The 16,453-nt window shown below is 44.0% G+C and overlaps 1 protein-coding gene across 2 annotated transcripts in view; it reads left to right on the top strand.

Annotated features, from left to right (window-relative positions):
* Nucleotides 1-16,453, top strand: part of ASIC1 (acid sensing ion channel subunit 1) — a gene marked incomplete at its 5' end in the record, with an annotated part of 210,247 nt that overhangs the window by 140,850 nt on the left and 52,944 nt on the right. The window contains one exon of one of the 2 annotated variants that reach the window (XM_083355470.1): nt 8,983-9,639. The exons of the other annotated variant lie outside the window; for it this stretch is intronic. Within the exon in view, the coding sequence (XP_083211596.1) occupies nt 8,983-9,639 (657 nt within the window). Of the gene's footprint in view, nt 1-8,982; nt 9,640-16,453 lie in introns of those variants that run through there. 2 annotated transcript variants of the gene reach the window in all.

Raw genomic sequence — 16,453 nt, forward strand, 5'->3', positions numbered from 1 at the left:
GCAAGTGTATTCTGAATGCTTAACAAACATTTAAAACATATATACTGTGTGTGTGTGTGTGTGTGTGTGTGTGTGTGTGTGTGTGTGTGTAAAATTGGGCGCAACTCAACAGCCGTCTTGCTTAGCAATGGAAATTCTGGTCCCAACTGTGGTGAGCTGAGGATTACCTGAAATTGTTTTTAATTTTCCACTTAAGGCAGGAAGGCTAGTCCATTTCAGAACTTTAGGTCAAGCTTTAAAAAAGTGGGGGGATTGTATGGAATCTGGGATTCCAGTCTCCCTTACAACCAGAAGGCAATAGAGGAATGAGAGAATGAATCAGAGAGCGGATGAAAGGGGTGGTCCCACAGGAAACTAGCTGAACCGATTTCAGGCCCATGGGCCTCATTCCACCTGCCCATCTGGAGGCAGGATAAGGAAGGAAACATGATTTGCAGAGCAGAGCACTCAAGTGTCCTTGGGCTGCCTCAGCTGGAAGTGGATGATGCTGGCCGCTCTTCCTTCTGTCAGGGCAAGGAGGTTGTATAGATTTGCTCCAATTCATGAGCCAAGAAAAGGCACTTTGAAGAGGCTGAGAGGCTGTAAGCTGTTTAAGTCCTAGAGCAGCGTTTCTCAACCTTAGCAACTTGCAGAAATGTGGACTTCAACTCCCAAAATTCCTCAGCCAACATGACTGGCTGGGGAAATTTTGGGAATTGAAGTCTACATATATTTTATTTTCCAGGGTTGAGAAACACTGTCCTAGAAGATCCAAGAGGGGGGGGAAACATCTGCAGTCTTGGTGGCAGCAGTGGCGTAGCGTGGGGGGTGCAGGGGGGGCTGGCCGCACCGGGCGCAACATCTGGGGGGGGCGCGCTCGCACTGAGCTGCTCAGGGAGCCCCAAGGGCTGCACAGAGTTGGCTTGGCTCCGCTCTCGAGCTGCTCTTTCTTGCAAAGCGAAATGAGTCCGGCAGGTGAGATGGGCGGCCACATAAACTGAATAAAATAAATAGAAGCGGCCAACTCTCCGCCCAGGCTCAGGCCAACCGCAAGCGCCCCGCAGGCGCCCTGGCAGGTTTGGCCGAGCGAAGACGGACCCGCTGGCCGGCCGGCCTAGCTTCGTGCGCATGCGTGGCTTTATTTAGCGGGGCTCACGTGCGAGCTTGAATGCAGCGGCTCTTGCAGGTCGGAGCCCCGCCCAGCCGCCCTCGAGAGGGACCCGGAAGCATCCCGCATGCGCGCGACTCTTCTTGGAAAGTCTACGCCGCTGCGGGGTGCGTCTTTTCAGCAGTGCCGTGACGTCACCGCCCGCCCGCCCCTCTATTTCCGCTTCCGGTTGCCTTGCCCCGGGTGCTGACAACCCACGCTACGCCACTGGGTGGCAGAAACTGTATTTTGCATGGTGAGTGTAACACAGCAGAAATTGGTGGCAGAAACTGTGGCAGAAGCTGCATGGTGGCAGCAATTGTGGTGGAAGAAAGTTTGAAAAAATCAAAATCAAAACCAAGACAATGGAAGTGGAGGGATAGGAAGAAGCAGCAAGGTACTAGAAGATTTCCTGGATATTCCATCTCCCCTTCCATTCCCCCAAGCTAGCCTTCAAGCGATCCTAACCTATGATTGCCTTGTCGCCAGAGATGAACCAGGTTCATCCATTGATCTGGCCAACTTCTGTGTACGAAATGGGGAGAGCTGTGTGTGGTCCTTTGTTTCATGCATCAAAACATCTATTTATTGGAGTTTTACCTCCCTGTCCATAAAGGAATGGCACTCAGAGCTTTAAGAGGAACTGAGACCTAGCTGACCTCTTAAGAACCCTTTGCCTTTAAGAGGAACATGCAAAGCTGGCTGCTTTCTTTGTTAATACCTGGATTTTGAAGAAGCAGTCTGAGCAATACTGTTTTAACTCCAAGCAGGTAGCTCAAATTCTAAAGCAGGGATGTCCAATCTGCAGCCCCATGCACGGCATGCAGACAGCTAATAACGCGGCTTCACGAGATTGCAAACTTTTAACATTATTATGTGATTTTTATACTTTAATTATATGATAGTTACATTTATATACATTAACTATATGATAAATATTTATGTACAGCCCGAGACAATTTCTCTTCATTCATGCTGCCCAGGCAAACCAAAAGGTTGGACGGCCATCTTCTAAAGGGCAGTGGTTACAATTGCAAACTCCCCTGTCATTTTTGCCACCATTCACAGCAATTTGTTTGGAAGACAATAGCTATTACTCATACTTGCTTCAATATCGTAGCAATAGCACTTAAGACTTATATATCGCTTCATAGTGTCTTACAGCCCTCTCTAAGTAGTTTATAGAGTCAGCATATGGTCCCCAACAATCTGGGTCCTCGTTTTACAGACCTCGGAAGGAAGGAAGGCCAAGTCAGCCTTGAGCTGGTGAGAATTGAACTGCTGGCAGTCGGCAGAATTAGCCTGAAATACGGCATTCTAACCACTGTGCCACCACAGCTCACCATGAAAGCATCATTCAGTGATTTGTGCATAGATTGGGCTCAGTTAAAGATGAAAGAATAGGCAGGTTCTTCCTTTCTCTGCTCAACTGGCTACTGATTAGTGCTGATCACCAGCAGACAGCCTTCTGCTTATCCTTCAAGTCTTCCTCTCCTCTGTTCCAGAGCTTTCATAAGCTTCTGGGAAGGTTCCAACAAATCCGTAGGTACCTTGCTTCATCCGACATACAAGAGCTCCCACATCTCTAACTAGAGATAGAAAAAAAAAGAAGTTTCCTTTGCACGCATTTCAGATCACTAGGGAACAACCCAGCAAAGGCTTTTTTTAAAAAGAAGATGTATTTATAATCACATACATCAGAAAAAAAAGCCCAGGAGCTATAAATACATGTAGCAGTTCTGGATCATCAAGAAATATCAAATATCAAGTTCAATACAAATGTTTTCAGCCCAGTCCTTCAATGAGAGTATTTTTTTTTCCTCCCAAGTGGACTGCTACTCTATCCAGCTATGAATCTTTCACTGGCATTCCTGAAGATGAGAGCAGTGCTGTGTTTGCAGTGCGTAAGCTCACCCCATCAAGCGATACTCCTTAATCTCTGCTCTGCTGAACCAAGCACTTTGTGGGAAATGTTTGCAGCTATTTTATTCCTGGATCAGACCATTGGTCCACCAGGATCCCTCTTTTCTGCTCTGACAGGCTGTCACCTGCTCAGAGCGTTTATTCCTTTTTTATTGTTATTTATTTATTAATTAAATTTATTTGCCACCCATCTTGTTTGAAAGAGACCCTGAGCGGCTTATAGCATTAAAATCAGCATTAAAACCATAAAAGATAAATATTTCTAAAACAATAAAAATGGAAGTTACAATGAAAAACAGAATTATAGTTAAAAGATGGGGAGGGAGGGAGCAGGATGCATCATGGGGATAGGAGGAGATGAGATGGGCTCTTAATTCATCAACCAAAAAAGCACATGCTACCAACCACCCCAAAAATCACCCTCCTCAACCATCTCCAGTGGGATGCTCCTCCATTGAGGCCCCAAGCCATCTGGCAGAGCCAGGCCTTCAGGCCTTTATGGAAGGACAGAAGGGTGGAGGCCAATCTCCCCTCAAGGGGGGTAAGATGTTCCAAAGGACAGGAACCATGGCAGATAAGGCCCTTCTAGATCCTGTCAGCTGGAATTCCTGGACTGATGGGGCCCACAGCCAGTACGGGTGGGGCAAACCAGTCCCACTGGGGTGAGACTGCTCCTCAAGTAACCTACAGCCATGCCATGCAGGGCTTTAAAGTTAATAACTAACACCTTGAATTGCACCCAGAAGCAAACCGCCAGGCAGTGCAGCTCATGAAGCAGTAGGTGTCACACTCTGCGCCAGTTGAAGCTTCCAAATGCTCTTCAAGGGTAGTCCCATGCAGAGTGTGCTGTCGTAGTGCAGATGTGAGATGGTCAATAAGCGGATAACTTATTTAGTCTGTGTTTACTTTCTTATTTAATGTTTTAATCTTTTCTACTTGCTGTTACAGTGAAGGGTCATTTACAGTAAGATGGGCAGCATGTAAATGTAATAAATAAGACTTCTTTAAACTGGAGGTCTCAAAATCTGAGCAGTGCACCTCTAAATGCCAAAGGCTTATATGCTGTAATTGAGCCATGTATGAAAAGAAGTGCCGTGTGTTTGCAAAGCTCCAGGTGCTAAGAGCATTTTTGCATGCCCGAGGCTCTATCTAGTATATCACCCTTAATACCTCTAAGTAAAGAGAAGAGTCATATTCAAAATTCTCCACTGACCATTGTGATCTAGCTGCACGAGGAAGCATCATTTGCAGAAGCCTGATTTTCCTCCGCCTAGTAATTTAGCTGATTAGGGAACCTACGCAGGATTAGCTTGTATTATTAGTACCCAGTTGGGGGGGAGACTACTTAAGACATTTCAAAGTTGTTAATTGGACTAGAAAGTAAAAAAAAATAATCCAAGAAGAAGCCAGTAAGTAAATTGCCTTTATAACTGCCATAAAAACTGCACAAATGAAATCACCAAGAGTAAAGCTTGACTCAAGGGTGGCCTTACTTTTTATCTGATAACCAGCAGGTGGCACGCAAGAGCCTCCAGCCGAAAGGGCCAAGGGGCGGTTCACAAACAGTTAAGTCATCTGGTCACTTTGACTTCAGATTATGCTGATCTAGCGCTGCCCGGAAAAGAAAGTCCGTTTCCTCACCACCATTCCTCTCTGGGCCCCAAAGAGCTGTCCATCTTGCATGTTCTCATCTCCCCTTTTAGGTGGATCAGCAGTGACCAAGCAGCATGAAATTACTCTGTGGCTGCTCCTAATGGTCTCCCAAGTGCAGGGCAAAGAAACCACAGGGTAGAGAGGAAGGAAAAATTGCAAGCGCAGGAGAGGAACTCCTTCATTAGCAAAGGCCTATAGCTTTGTTCTGCCTGATTGCCCCAAATCCCAAATCGGCAGCAGCAGTTTTCTGTGAGAGAATCCTCACCCCAGATACCCTTTCTTTAAAGGGATGTCCTATATTGTCAAATATTTCTCCTTATTCTACACTGGCTCCATTGCATCTGGCAAATGCTCCATATTTTTCAGTCCAAAAGATCCACTGAGCAGTATAAATTTTTTTAAAGCAGTTCTATTTGTCACACCATTTTACTGTTACTGAACAATTCATCTTCCATATATGCCCTTCTGATTCTAGGGACAGCTCCCCCAATCTCTGGTGGTGAAATCTGCCACATTTTCCTGCACAGCAGGCATTATTAATCCACTTTCTTGCTTATCGCTCTGTTATGAAAAACTTCTCTGGCTGATTTCCACAGATCAAATTATTACTACAGGACCAAGAGCAGGGCGAGTCATCTGATTTTTAGCTTTTTTATTAGCTGTACTCAAGCCTTTGATATGCCATTGAACAATTTCTTCTTGTTACTGTTCAGGAGAAAGCCCAACTTTCTTTACCTCCTTGAAAACAACTCCTATGTCTTTAGCAGCTGAAGCACCATTTTCCTATCATTGTTAAGTCCTTAACTAGCCACTGGCTCCTGAAGTTCAAAGCACAAAGTCTCAGCTAGGGAGAAAAAAACTGGTGATCTTACAAAAGACCCATTGGTAAGAGAAGCCACTAATCCGAACTGAAATTGAAATAATTCATTCTTTTTGTTAGCTAGAGCAGAGCACCCATGAGCATGGGTAAAAGAATGGATAACTCTTAGGAATAAAAGGCTGTTATATCTGGAAGGGCATGATTTACAATTGGGGTGGCACGCTTTTTTATGGTATGGGAAAAATAAAGTCCCGTAAATATTTCCAAAATCATTATATAAGAAATGCATTATTAACAACATGGGAATAAATAAAATGTAAAATATATTTGAAAATTCCAAGGTGGTTGTCAACAATGGAAGCAATTGTACACCCAAATTTAGTGAACTTTGAAAAAACCTGGACATATAGAGATATTCTAAACTCTGAAAGGAATTTAACATCTAAACAAGAAATGCAAAATCAGGGTATCTATCATGGTGGGCACATTTATAAATGCAAGCTAGATATGATAAAGATGTTAAACTGTACGGATTTTATAAGGAACAAACTGTGTTTGATAAGACATTGTTAACTTCTGATGAGAAACTAATTAAGAAAATGTATAATTTAGGCAGGAGCTTAAATGGACTCCAGAAGATGGTAGAGGACAGGAAGGCCTGGAGGAACGTTGTCCATGGGGTCGCGATGGGTCAGACATGACTTTGCAACTAACAACAACAACATAATTTTCTGTTAACTTTGAAAATGGAAAGCAAACAAGTTAAAGAAACAATGCTAAGATGGGCGAAAATTTTTGGATATAGCATAGAATTACAAAAATGGCATAATTTATGGGAAAGAAATTACAAACTGACAATGTCAACTTCCTACAAATAAAATTTATATAAAATGTTCTATAGATGGCACTTGCCACCAGCAAGTCTTAGCAAAAATGTTTAAAAACATGTCAGATAGATGTTGGAAATGTAAACATAAGTCAGGCACTTATTACCATGTTTGGTGGACATGTGACAAAGTCTTGTTGGAAAAAGATACACACCTGGCTAGAAAAGATGTTGGGAGAACATGTAGATTTTAAACCTGAACATTTTTATTAGGTATAATGCCAGAAAAGACTAACAAACAAAGCTTATATTTGATTTTGCATGTAACAATAGTGGCAAGAATTATATTTGCTCAATACTGGGAAAATGAAGGAATACCATCAGATGAAGAAATAATTAAAAAAATACTAGACTGTGCAGAGTTGGATAGACTAAGATTGACAGAAAAAGAAGAAATGGAATATTACCAAACTTGGAATTTATTTTATTGATGGCTAGAGGAAAGAATAAAGGATTAGGAATTAAATATGTATTAGCGAATGTAAACTCAGACAGCATGTTTGTTGAAAAATTATTACTGAATGTATGGGGGGGGGGAACCAATAAAAACTCTTACGAAGGAAGGAAGGAAGGAAGGAAGGAAGGAAGGAAGGAAGGAAGGAAGGAAGGAAGGAAGGAAGGAAGGAAGATTTCCCTGGCAGATTCCCACAAGGAAACTCAGTGGGGAATCCGACAGGAAGTCAAAAGCCGTTCCCACACTCATTGCTTTTTTGCCCACCCATGATCATTCTGTTTCTTTGTTTAGTTAAGGAAATATATCTGAAATGATGACCCAACAGGGCACAAGTTGTGTGGTATACTGAGTGAGAAAACTCCATGGGTGAGTCAAAAATTACAAAATGATGGGTGGAGCATAAAATATACAAAAGGGCCAGGGCTTTAATCAAGAGGCTATGCCTGCCGTCTTGCAGGTTTTGGCTGAAGATTGCACTGACCTTGAATTCAGTCCACATGAAATGATAAATGGACTGTTCATACTTTCTTCACAAAGTGACAGCAGCTAACATTAGTGTCTCCATAATTATAGCCTTTGGATATTTCATCAGGGAACATGTAAATGAACTCATAGTGCAAGTTTCTCAAATATGGAGCCTTCCAAAGGCAAGGAGATGGCAACTCCCACAATACCCAGCTAACAAGGCCAGTTATGAGAGTTGCAGTGCTGGTAGTTCTGGAAGGGCTTTTGCTGGAGAATTCTGATAGCACCACTTTTGGTTTGAATTAAGGGACGCGGTGGCTCAGTGGGTTAGGACGCTGAGCTTGTCAATCAGAAGGTTGGCAGTTTGGTGGGTCAAATCCCGAGTGCCACGTAACAGAGTGAGCGCCTGTTACTCGTCCCAGCTTCTGCCAACCTAGCAGTTTGAAAGCACGTAAAAATGCAAGTAGAAAAATAGGGACCACTACGGTGGGAAGGTAATAGCGTTCCGTGCGCCTTTGGCGTCTAGTCATGCCGGCCACATGACCACGGAGACGTCCTCGGACAAGCGCTGGCTCTTCGGCTTTGAAACGGAGATGAGCACCGGCCCCTAGTTGGAAACGACTAGCACGCATGTGCAGGGGAACCTTTACCTTTACCTTATGAATGTAATAACATCCCTAAGGTCACCGTTCAAGGCAACTTTATTTCTGTGAACTGCAATCTGAAGAGGTTCAACCAGTTCTGAGTTTCACTGCATCTCTGTCCAGAAAACAGCCATGTAGAATTTCAAGGATTAAACACAGACTTTGACAGTCTTGGTGATAACACGTGATTTAATTCTGAAAGGCAGTTTTATTTAGAGGTTCCTGTATCTTTTCAGTCCAGCTATGCACAAAAGCTGCAAGAGGCTGGAGCTTGCAGTAACATGCTGGGTGCAGGAAACAGTTCAGCAGGGGCCTGGCTTTGGTAGGCACTGAGTTGGGGGCGGGCGGGGAAGGGGGAGGAGGAGGTGGTGAGAAGGAAAAATGCTAGTCCTTCCCTCAGCATCTCCCCTCCCAGCCCAACACAGAAACCAAGGAAGACAATGAATTATTAAGCAGGCCTTCTCCAAGGTGCCTGGGTCAGACTTCTGTGCTGCTGTAGATTAATACCCATGCCGGTCTTGTAGCATTGACTGGGAACAGCTCCTCGGACTAGCACAGCCACAGACTGCCAACTTTGGAGCAGAAGGTCAGAGAACTGAAGTTTTCCGAGACATCTTTGCTTCCATGTGATGGATCTGGAGGGGTTTGGGAATAGTTTGAGACTCCTCAAAGCTTCCTTGGAGTAGATGGTCGTCAGCTTCTCCTTTCGCATCTTGCAGCAGGCCATCTTCCAAATTCTCTCTCTCTTTTGGATTCATCTTATTTTCTTGGTTGGCATCATAATTCCAGCCTCATTTCTTCTGTTTATTCCTTTCTCCTTTTCCTTTCTTCCGGTTTCTTTCGTCCAATCCCAGCCCTTTTCTCACCTCCTTCTGGCATCTCCCATACTCACTTCAGCTACTTTCTGTTCCTTTCACCTCTGACCTCCAGCGCTAGGAAATCCTGGGGGAGTCCTGTTAATAGCCAGCCAGGGAGGGGTCTACTTGAAGAAACCTGGCAAGAAAGGACAGAATGCCCCTCCAGATATTCTGCAACATCTCCTTCTCCTCAAGCAAGGAGAAACACACCATCAAGAGTCCTGCTGAAAGAAATCTTGACAAATCTCTCTATGACCAGCACAATCCCGAAGACTCAGAGAAGGACTCCAAGGAGGAAGAAGAACTAGGGGAGAAAGATGAAGGAACAGCCCCAAATCTGGCAGCCTTTGCCAGCAGCTGCACCTTGCATGGGGCCAACCATATCTTCATAGGGAATGGATTTGGAGTCCGCCAGATCCTCTGGGCAGGTGTGTTCCTGATCTCTCTATCCATTTTCTTATCCCAGGTAGCTGGGCAAATTTTTTACTATCTGGAATATCACCACATCACACAGCTGGATGAGCAGGAGAGTCCGCAGCTGACTTTCCCTGCTATCACTTTCTGCAATATCAATCGCATCCGAGTGTCTCAGCTCACCTATGATTACCTGTCTTATATTTCACCGCTTTGGGGCTATGATGTGGGTACCTACCTGGAAGCAGGCTTTCCACTGGCTACACCTAGCCTGGAAGTGCCTGAGGAGCCTCTCAATCTGCTTAACCTTTATGACCGCAGCAGCCATCAGCTTGAGGACATGATGCTGACCTGTAGATATCGTGGAGAAATTTGCAGGCCTGAAGATTTTACTATGGTGAGTGATGGTTTCTGTAGTTTCAGTGACAGGAAGAAATCTTAGTTTTGCTAAGGGCTTAGTTGCTGGCTAGTTGGCAGAATGCTTCCTTTTTGAGGATAAACTGTAAAAGTTACAAAAAATAATCAATTTTTTGACCTTGTCATAACTTTTCTATAAGATGGGTGCGAATTAAAAATACGTGGGAAGGGCAGGACAGAAAATTGGTCATTATGAAAAAAGCACCTTTGCCAAGCATAGATTGTACCAATGTTAAGACTTATTTTTGCCATATTTATTGACAGAAATAGGGTTGGGAAATACGCTACAGTCACAACACCGTCCTCAGGAAATATCTTGCTTTTTTTTTAATCCCATTTATATCCCGCCCTTCTCCGAAGACTCATGGCGGCTTACAATCTAAAGCACAAATCAATGTGCTTAGCAATAGCCTTCATTCTATGTATATGCCTTCTTATTAGGGCTTTCGGGGCTCCCCAAGCGGCATTATTACAAAGTCAGCTTATTGCCCCCAACAATCTGGGTCCTCATTTTACCTACCTTGGAAGGATGGAAGGCTGAGTCAACCTTGAGCCTGGTGGGACGCGAACCTGCACTAAATGCAGGCAGCTGATGTTACTTAAGGAGGCATTAGCCCACTGCTCCACCAAGGATAGCTGGGTGGGAAGGTAACAGCGTTCCATGCGCCTTTGACGTCTAGTCATGCCAGCCACATGACCGTGGAGACGTCCTAGGACAAGGGCTGGCTCTTCAGCTTTGAAACGGAGATGAGCACCGGCCCCTAGAGTTGGAAACGACTAGCACCTTTACCTTTACCTTATTTATGTTCTAAGGGTAATCTTAAAGACTCACCTCTAGCTTGCCAACTAGTTCTCCACAGACTGCCCTAGTGCAATCTGATCCTGAAAATATCAGCCAGCACATTGACCGGCATATTCTATCATTGTATTGGTGTTGCCCATAATTGTTTTTAAAAAGCACATTTCCTGCTTCTGTCCACTTATCAAGCATGATTCAGCCCTTCACTTATGTTTGTGTGAAAGACTTGTGTGCCTCTCCAGATTCCAATTTAAGCAATGTGTGGGAGAGGATTTCCCCACCAAAAAAATCATTTGTGTTGGAAGGAACTGTCCTGATTGAAAAGCACCATACCATCATCTGTGCGGGAGAAAATGTAATATGTATGATAATCAGTGAAATGGAAAACAGTTAATAGCCTAAAAAAAATAAATACTGTAAATTGGCTGACAGATCAAGTTATTTCTCTTGAAGTTTGCAAAGCAGCGCTTGGTGTTAAAAGCAAAAGAAGGGGAGGTGGCAGGTCCATCTATATATTTTAAAGCATTTCTGCATGGTGCACTGCTTTTAATGCACAGGAACTCCACTGAAAGGAATAGCTGGTAAGCCTACTTCTAGGCCACACAAGGCATGTGTGAAGAAACCTAATCCCAACCCTGGAGGGACAGCTCGTTTTTCCTACCATGCCACAGCCAGATCCTGTTTTACAGTAGATTTTGCTCTCTCTGGCATTCATTAAAGCAGGAGTCTCCAACCTTGGCAACTTTACGGCTTGTGGGCTTCAACTCCCAGCTGGCTGAGGAAATCAGGAGTTGAAGTCCACAAGTCGTAAAGTTGCCAAGGTTGGAGAAGCCCGTGTTAAAGCAATACTGCTTTTTTTCAGGCTCCTGGAGATGCCTGAGAGGAAAAGTGCTGCTGCTTTATAGAATCCACTCATTTGTGCAACTCTGAACCCTGAAAAAGGGTAGGGTTGCTCTAACAAAGAGTAGGGATGTACTGCATGCGCCCTTATGCAAGGGGAAAAGCGACTCCTCTGAATCACTTTGGAAGCATGCACTGGACTCTCTTAAATGGATACAATTAGTGGATGTGTGTTTTACGATCGCCTGTCAGATCAGGCAAAACTGAATCCCCCTGAGATTATGGGCCATAAATGTGGGAGGATTAACTTCTCTTTCTGATGTCAGTGGCTCTTCATTGCTTTCTTTGGTTTCACCTCAGCAAGTACCAATGGCATCCACTTGAAATGCACATAGCCACTTGTCAATATATTAAAACTCACGCACACGCCCTGCCCCAGCAGCTGCTGTTTATATCACAAGTGTAGAGTTGCAATTAAGTTCCCTTTCTTCTTTGACCCTCAGCCACTGGCTCTGAGAAATTGATCAAGTTTAATCTCTGATCTTACTGGCAGAAAACCTTAGCCACCCAGCTGAACAGTTGGAACTTTAACGCAGCCTCTTCCATCACAAGGAATGACAGGCCATTAAGTCATTATAATTTTTCTTTTTTTTCAAACTACCATGAAATTCAGCACCTTTCTGATCTCAGGTTCCAGTTCTAAATACTTGAGCGCATGGATACTGATGCGAACTGTTCAATAGCACAAAAACATCTTCTCTCTGCATGCACAGGAATACTTTCGTTTATGGTAGCTCTTGAACACTTTTCAGGAGGGTGTGTGCTTGAAAATAAATCCTTTGGCAAAGCAAAAGGGAGAATGAAATATCCCAGAGCTGCAAATGTATCCTCCAGCTGCGTTTAGATGAAGATCCTATCAGCTCCAGCCAACATGGCTCTCCATCTGAGATGGTGAGTGTTAAGTCCTGGAACAATGAGACGCGTAGGCGATGGCTGCAGCAGAATCTTTATTGGATGGCAGGTTGGAATAACAATGACTGGGGAACTGGGGTTACCTGGGTCCTCTTGTACCTGTCCAGGTGGGCGCTAACCAATAGATTCAAACCTTGGTTTCCCGCCTGGCTGTCAGCCAATAGGCTTCCGTGGTTTTCCCGCCAGTGCTGCTCTTTACTGGAGCTGTCCAGCAATAGCGCCTCCTGTAGTTCTGGTACTGTAATCAGCCCCATACATTACAGTGAGAGCTGTATCCAAAGCATCTGGAAAAAAATTTCCTTTTGCCCCATACCATTCCATGATATTTCTTGACATTTCCTTACTCCCGGCACTGTCTAACAAGTATTCGATTCATAGACATCTGAAAGCAGCAAATGACCACAGGGAAGAGAGAAGAATAAATACAATCAAGTGCTATCTGTTATCATAGAAATAGAAGTGTGGGGGGGGAGGTGGGAGGCTTCCTTTTAGGAAGTCCTAACAGGCTTCTAAAAAAGGCTTTGCGTCGGAGAGGCAATTAGGGCCCCTTTGTGAATCACTGCCCTTGCCCTTGTAAAGGTAGACATTTGAGCTTTTTGATCAATATCACAAAAGTCCTCTTTCCCTGAGCAAGGACATCAAAGTTGACTTCTCTTATTCACCCATTAGGAAACTAGAGAAGTTTCCAGGTTCCTGCCCTTCTCCTTATCACCCCTGTTGTATTACATTTCCCTGCGATGGGCCTTCATCAGCCCAGGGACTTCAAAGGAGGTGAGTCAGATTGTGACTCTCATTCTCCCACCAGTTATGGGATTACAAGAGGGATTAATTTTTTTGGACAAGTTAGTATGATTTCTAGTCAAAGGTAGTAAGAGTCTAACAGAGCAGGTCTGAGCAATCTGTATCTAAATAGAGATAGCCCTTGATATATGACTGGTTGTTTAGCGACTATTCAAAATTATGACAAAAAAGCTACTTATGATCCAGATTCAACGGTCCAATGTCTGCCCTCCCTCCATGGTCATGTGACTGCATTTTGGGCACTTGGCAACCAGAGCACATTTACAGCAGTTTGCAGTACCCAGCAGTCACTTGACCACAAATGCAATGTTTTTGCCAGAAACCAGGGTTTACTTCTGGTTTCTGACAAAACCGCCCCATAGTGAACAATGCATTCCCTTAACGACCACAGTGTTCACTTAATGACTGCTGCATTCATTTTACAACTGCTACAACTGCTGCTTTACAATCTGTGGCATTCACTTAATGACTGCTGCAAAAAAGGCCATAAAATTGGGTCTGGTCATGTAATGACTCCCTTTACAACCATCACAGCCCCCACATTTAAGAATTTAAATTTAAATTTCTTTGCTCTCCATTGGAGTTTTTGAAATGGCTATATTTTTCCTCTGTATGCACAATTAGACTCAGTTGTGCTGCGTCTGATTGTGTCTTTGTCACTCTGAATTGCGGAAACATTGCAGTGTCTTTGTGTCACTCTGAATTGCAGAAACATTAACAAAACTTCAGATTTAGGCCACTTTGGGAGAAGGCCATCTATATTCTTTCAGATCTGATTTGGTTTAGGATACATCCAAATGCAGCATATACCTATATAGAACAGTCCAGGAGGTGTTGAATTACAATGATCAAGGAAGAATATGCAGGGTGCAAAGAGATAGATCTGTATAATGGTTTAACAGTGACCATAAGGTAAAGGTAAAGGTTCCCCCGCACATGCGTGCTAGCCATTTCCAACTCTAGGGGCCGGTGCTCATCTCCGTTTCAAAGCCGAAAATCCAGCGCTTGTCTGAGGATGTCTCTGTGGTCATGTGGTCGGCATGACTGGACGCCAAAGGCGCACGAAACGCTGTTACCTTCCCACCGTAGTGGTCCCTATTTTTCTACTTGCATTTTTACGTGCTTTCGAACTGCTAGGTTAGCAGAAGCTGGGACGAGTAACAGGCGCTCACTCTGTTACGCGGCACTCGGGATTTGACCCGCCAAACTGCTGACCTTCTGATCAACAAACTCAGGGTCCTAACCCACTGAGCCACCGCATCCCTTAACAGTGACCGTATGTATGTCTAAAATAGGTCATTCTCTCTGTGTGTAACCTATCTCACAGAATAGGTTCTTATCCCCACAAAATATCCTCACAGTTTGAGGATAAAGAGAAGGGGAATGAAAACCAAGAGTGTCCAACCATTTTGATTCCCAAGGCTGGACTTACATGCATGCCTAGCTTGCCAATTCATGGAGGAACAGTTCATTCCCCCCCCCCCCGCCACCTTCACTTTCCGGCTCCCCTACTCCAGATAGCTGCTGCTTTATTGCCATCTGTTTCCAAGAGCTCAGCTGCAGGCTCGTCAACTGAGTAATAGGAAGTGTGAGTGGGCCTCACAGAGAGTCGAAGAACAACAGACAAAACAGACAAGGGCCAATTAGGGCTCATAGGCTCCAAGCTGTCCACCTGTGAGGTCCTTAGAGAAAAGAGGAAGTATGATATAATGAAATAAAATGTACGCGAAAACAATTCTGTACAGAAGATTGAGCAGTCGCTTGCTCTGTAGGGAAGGCTATCTTTAAATCATACATTATAAAACCAGTGCTTTGTTCTTGAACACAAATGCCCATGCTCCAGTTTTTTTATGAAGTTCTTAAGGTCCATAAAGGGATTGTGCTTCCTCCAACAGTAATTTCCCATCTGAACCATTGTTCAAGCAGGTTGGTGGTTGGGGGAATATCTGAAGTCATTCGTTCCTGCAGTTATTCCCTTTGAGGGACCTCATAGATTTCTCGTGAACATCACAATGAAGAAGAATGATTTTTTGTTATACTCACAACTTCTTTATTGTCATCAGCCTCACATCAGATATCATTGGAAACACTTCAAATATAAAGGAAAGGTACTGGGAGAATTCCAGTTCTCTTATTTACTGTAGTTCTGTCAAAAATCACTCTACTTAAGAATTGTTTAGAGGCACTTGAATATCTTTGTCATTTCATGAGCCTTCAACATGCCTTCAAAGGATGCCTTGCTGACTTATACCGGGTGTGCTCGTCCTCTATAAAAACCAAGCGTGTCTCCTAAGAAGTACCTTAATTTTTTTCATGGACAAAATGAACTCAGATTCCTAAAAATTTGGATACGAATCTGATGCCATGGATTGGCACATAGACCATTAACTGATATCCTATGCCAGTGATGGCGAACCTTTTAGAGACCGAGTGCCCAAACTACAACCCAAAACCCACTTATGTATCTTCAGGTGCTGGGTGGGCCTGGCCCATTGGGTGGGTGTGGCCAATTGGGTGGGCCTGCCCCTTTGGGTGGGTGTGGCTGCAGTGGTAACGGCAGACTGGGTGGGACTAAAAAGTTCAATCTATCAATTCCAACGTTGTGAGATCTTTTTTTTTTCCTGCAAGAAGTTGAAATTGATTGATTGAACCTTTTTTTTTCTTCACACGGTGACGGAGGCCTAAAGTGAAAAGGTTTTTAAAAACCCAGCTGAAGGCCCAGGACTGGGGCGACGGCGGGCGTGCCCACAGAGAGGGCTCTGCGTGCCACCTGTGGAATGCGTGCCATAGGTTTGCCACCATGGTCCTATACTCTTTGCTACTTTTTGTTTCATAGAATTATTGAACTATCCAGAGAGGTTGTAGAATCCAACCTCCTGCACAATGCAGGATTCACTACACTATTCTCAATAGATGGTTATCCAGGCGCTGTTTGGAAAATTGCTGTGAAGGGGAAGAAACTGCTCCAAGTGGTAACCCATTCCACTGATTGACATCTGTTACTGTCAAGATGTTCACCTTAATATCTACATCCTTGAATTTCCATCCTGCTAATTCCAGTTTTACTCTCTCTGGAGCCAATGAGAACAAGTCCAAACTCTCTACAATGTGACAGCCCTTCAGATATTTGAAGACAGCTGTCATATCCTCTCTCAGCCTTCTCTTCTACAAGCTCTACTTAGGTCTTTTAACTGTTCCTCATAGGACTTGATTTCCAGTCGTCTCACCATCTTGGTAGCCTTTCTCTGAACATGCTTATGTTTATCAATATCTTTGACCTGGGATCAGTTGAGATCAGTTAAATGCAACTACACATTAGAAAGGACAGGAAAACAGTGGTGGCTCCAATAGAGCAAATTCAGCACCTGCAGATGGAGAGTTC

This window comes from Vipera ursinii (genome assembly GCF_947247035.1).
Source record: "Vipera ursinii genome assembly, chromosome: 2".
NCBI lineage: Eukaryota > Metazoa > Chordata > Lepidosauria > Squamata > Viperidae > Vipera > Vipera ursinii.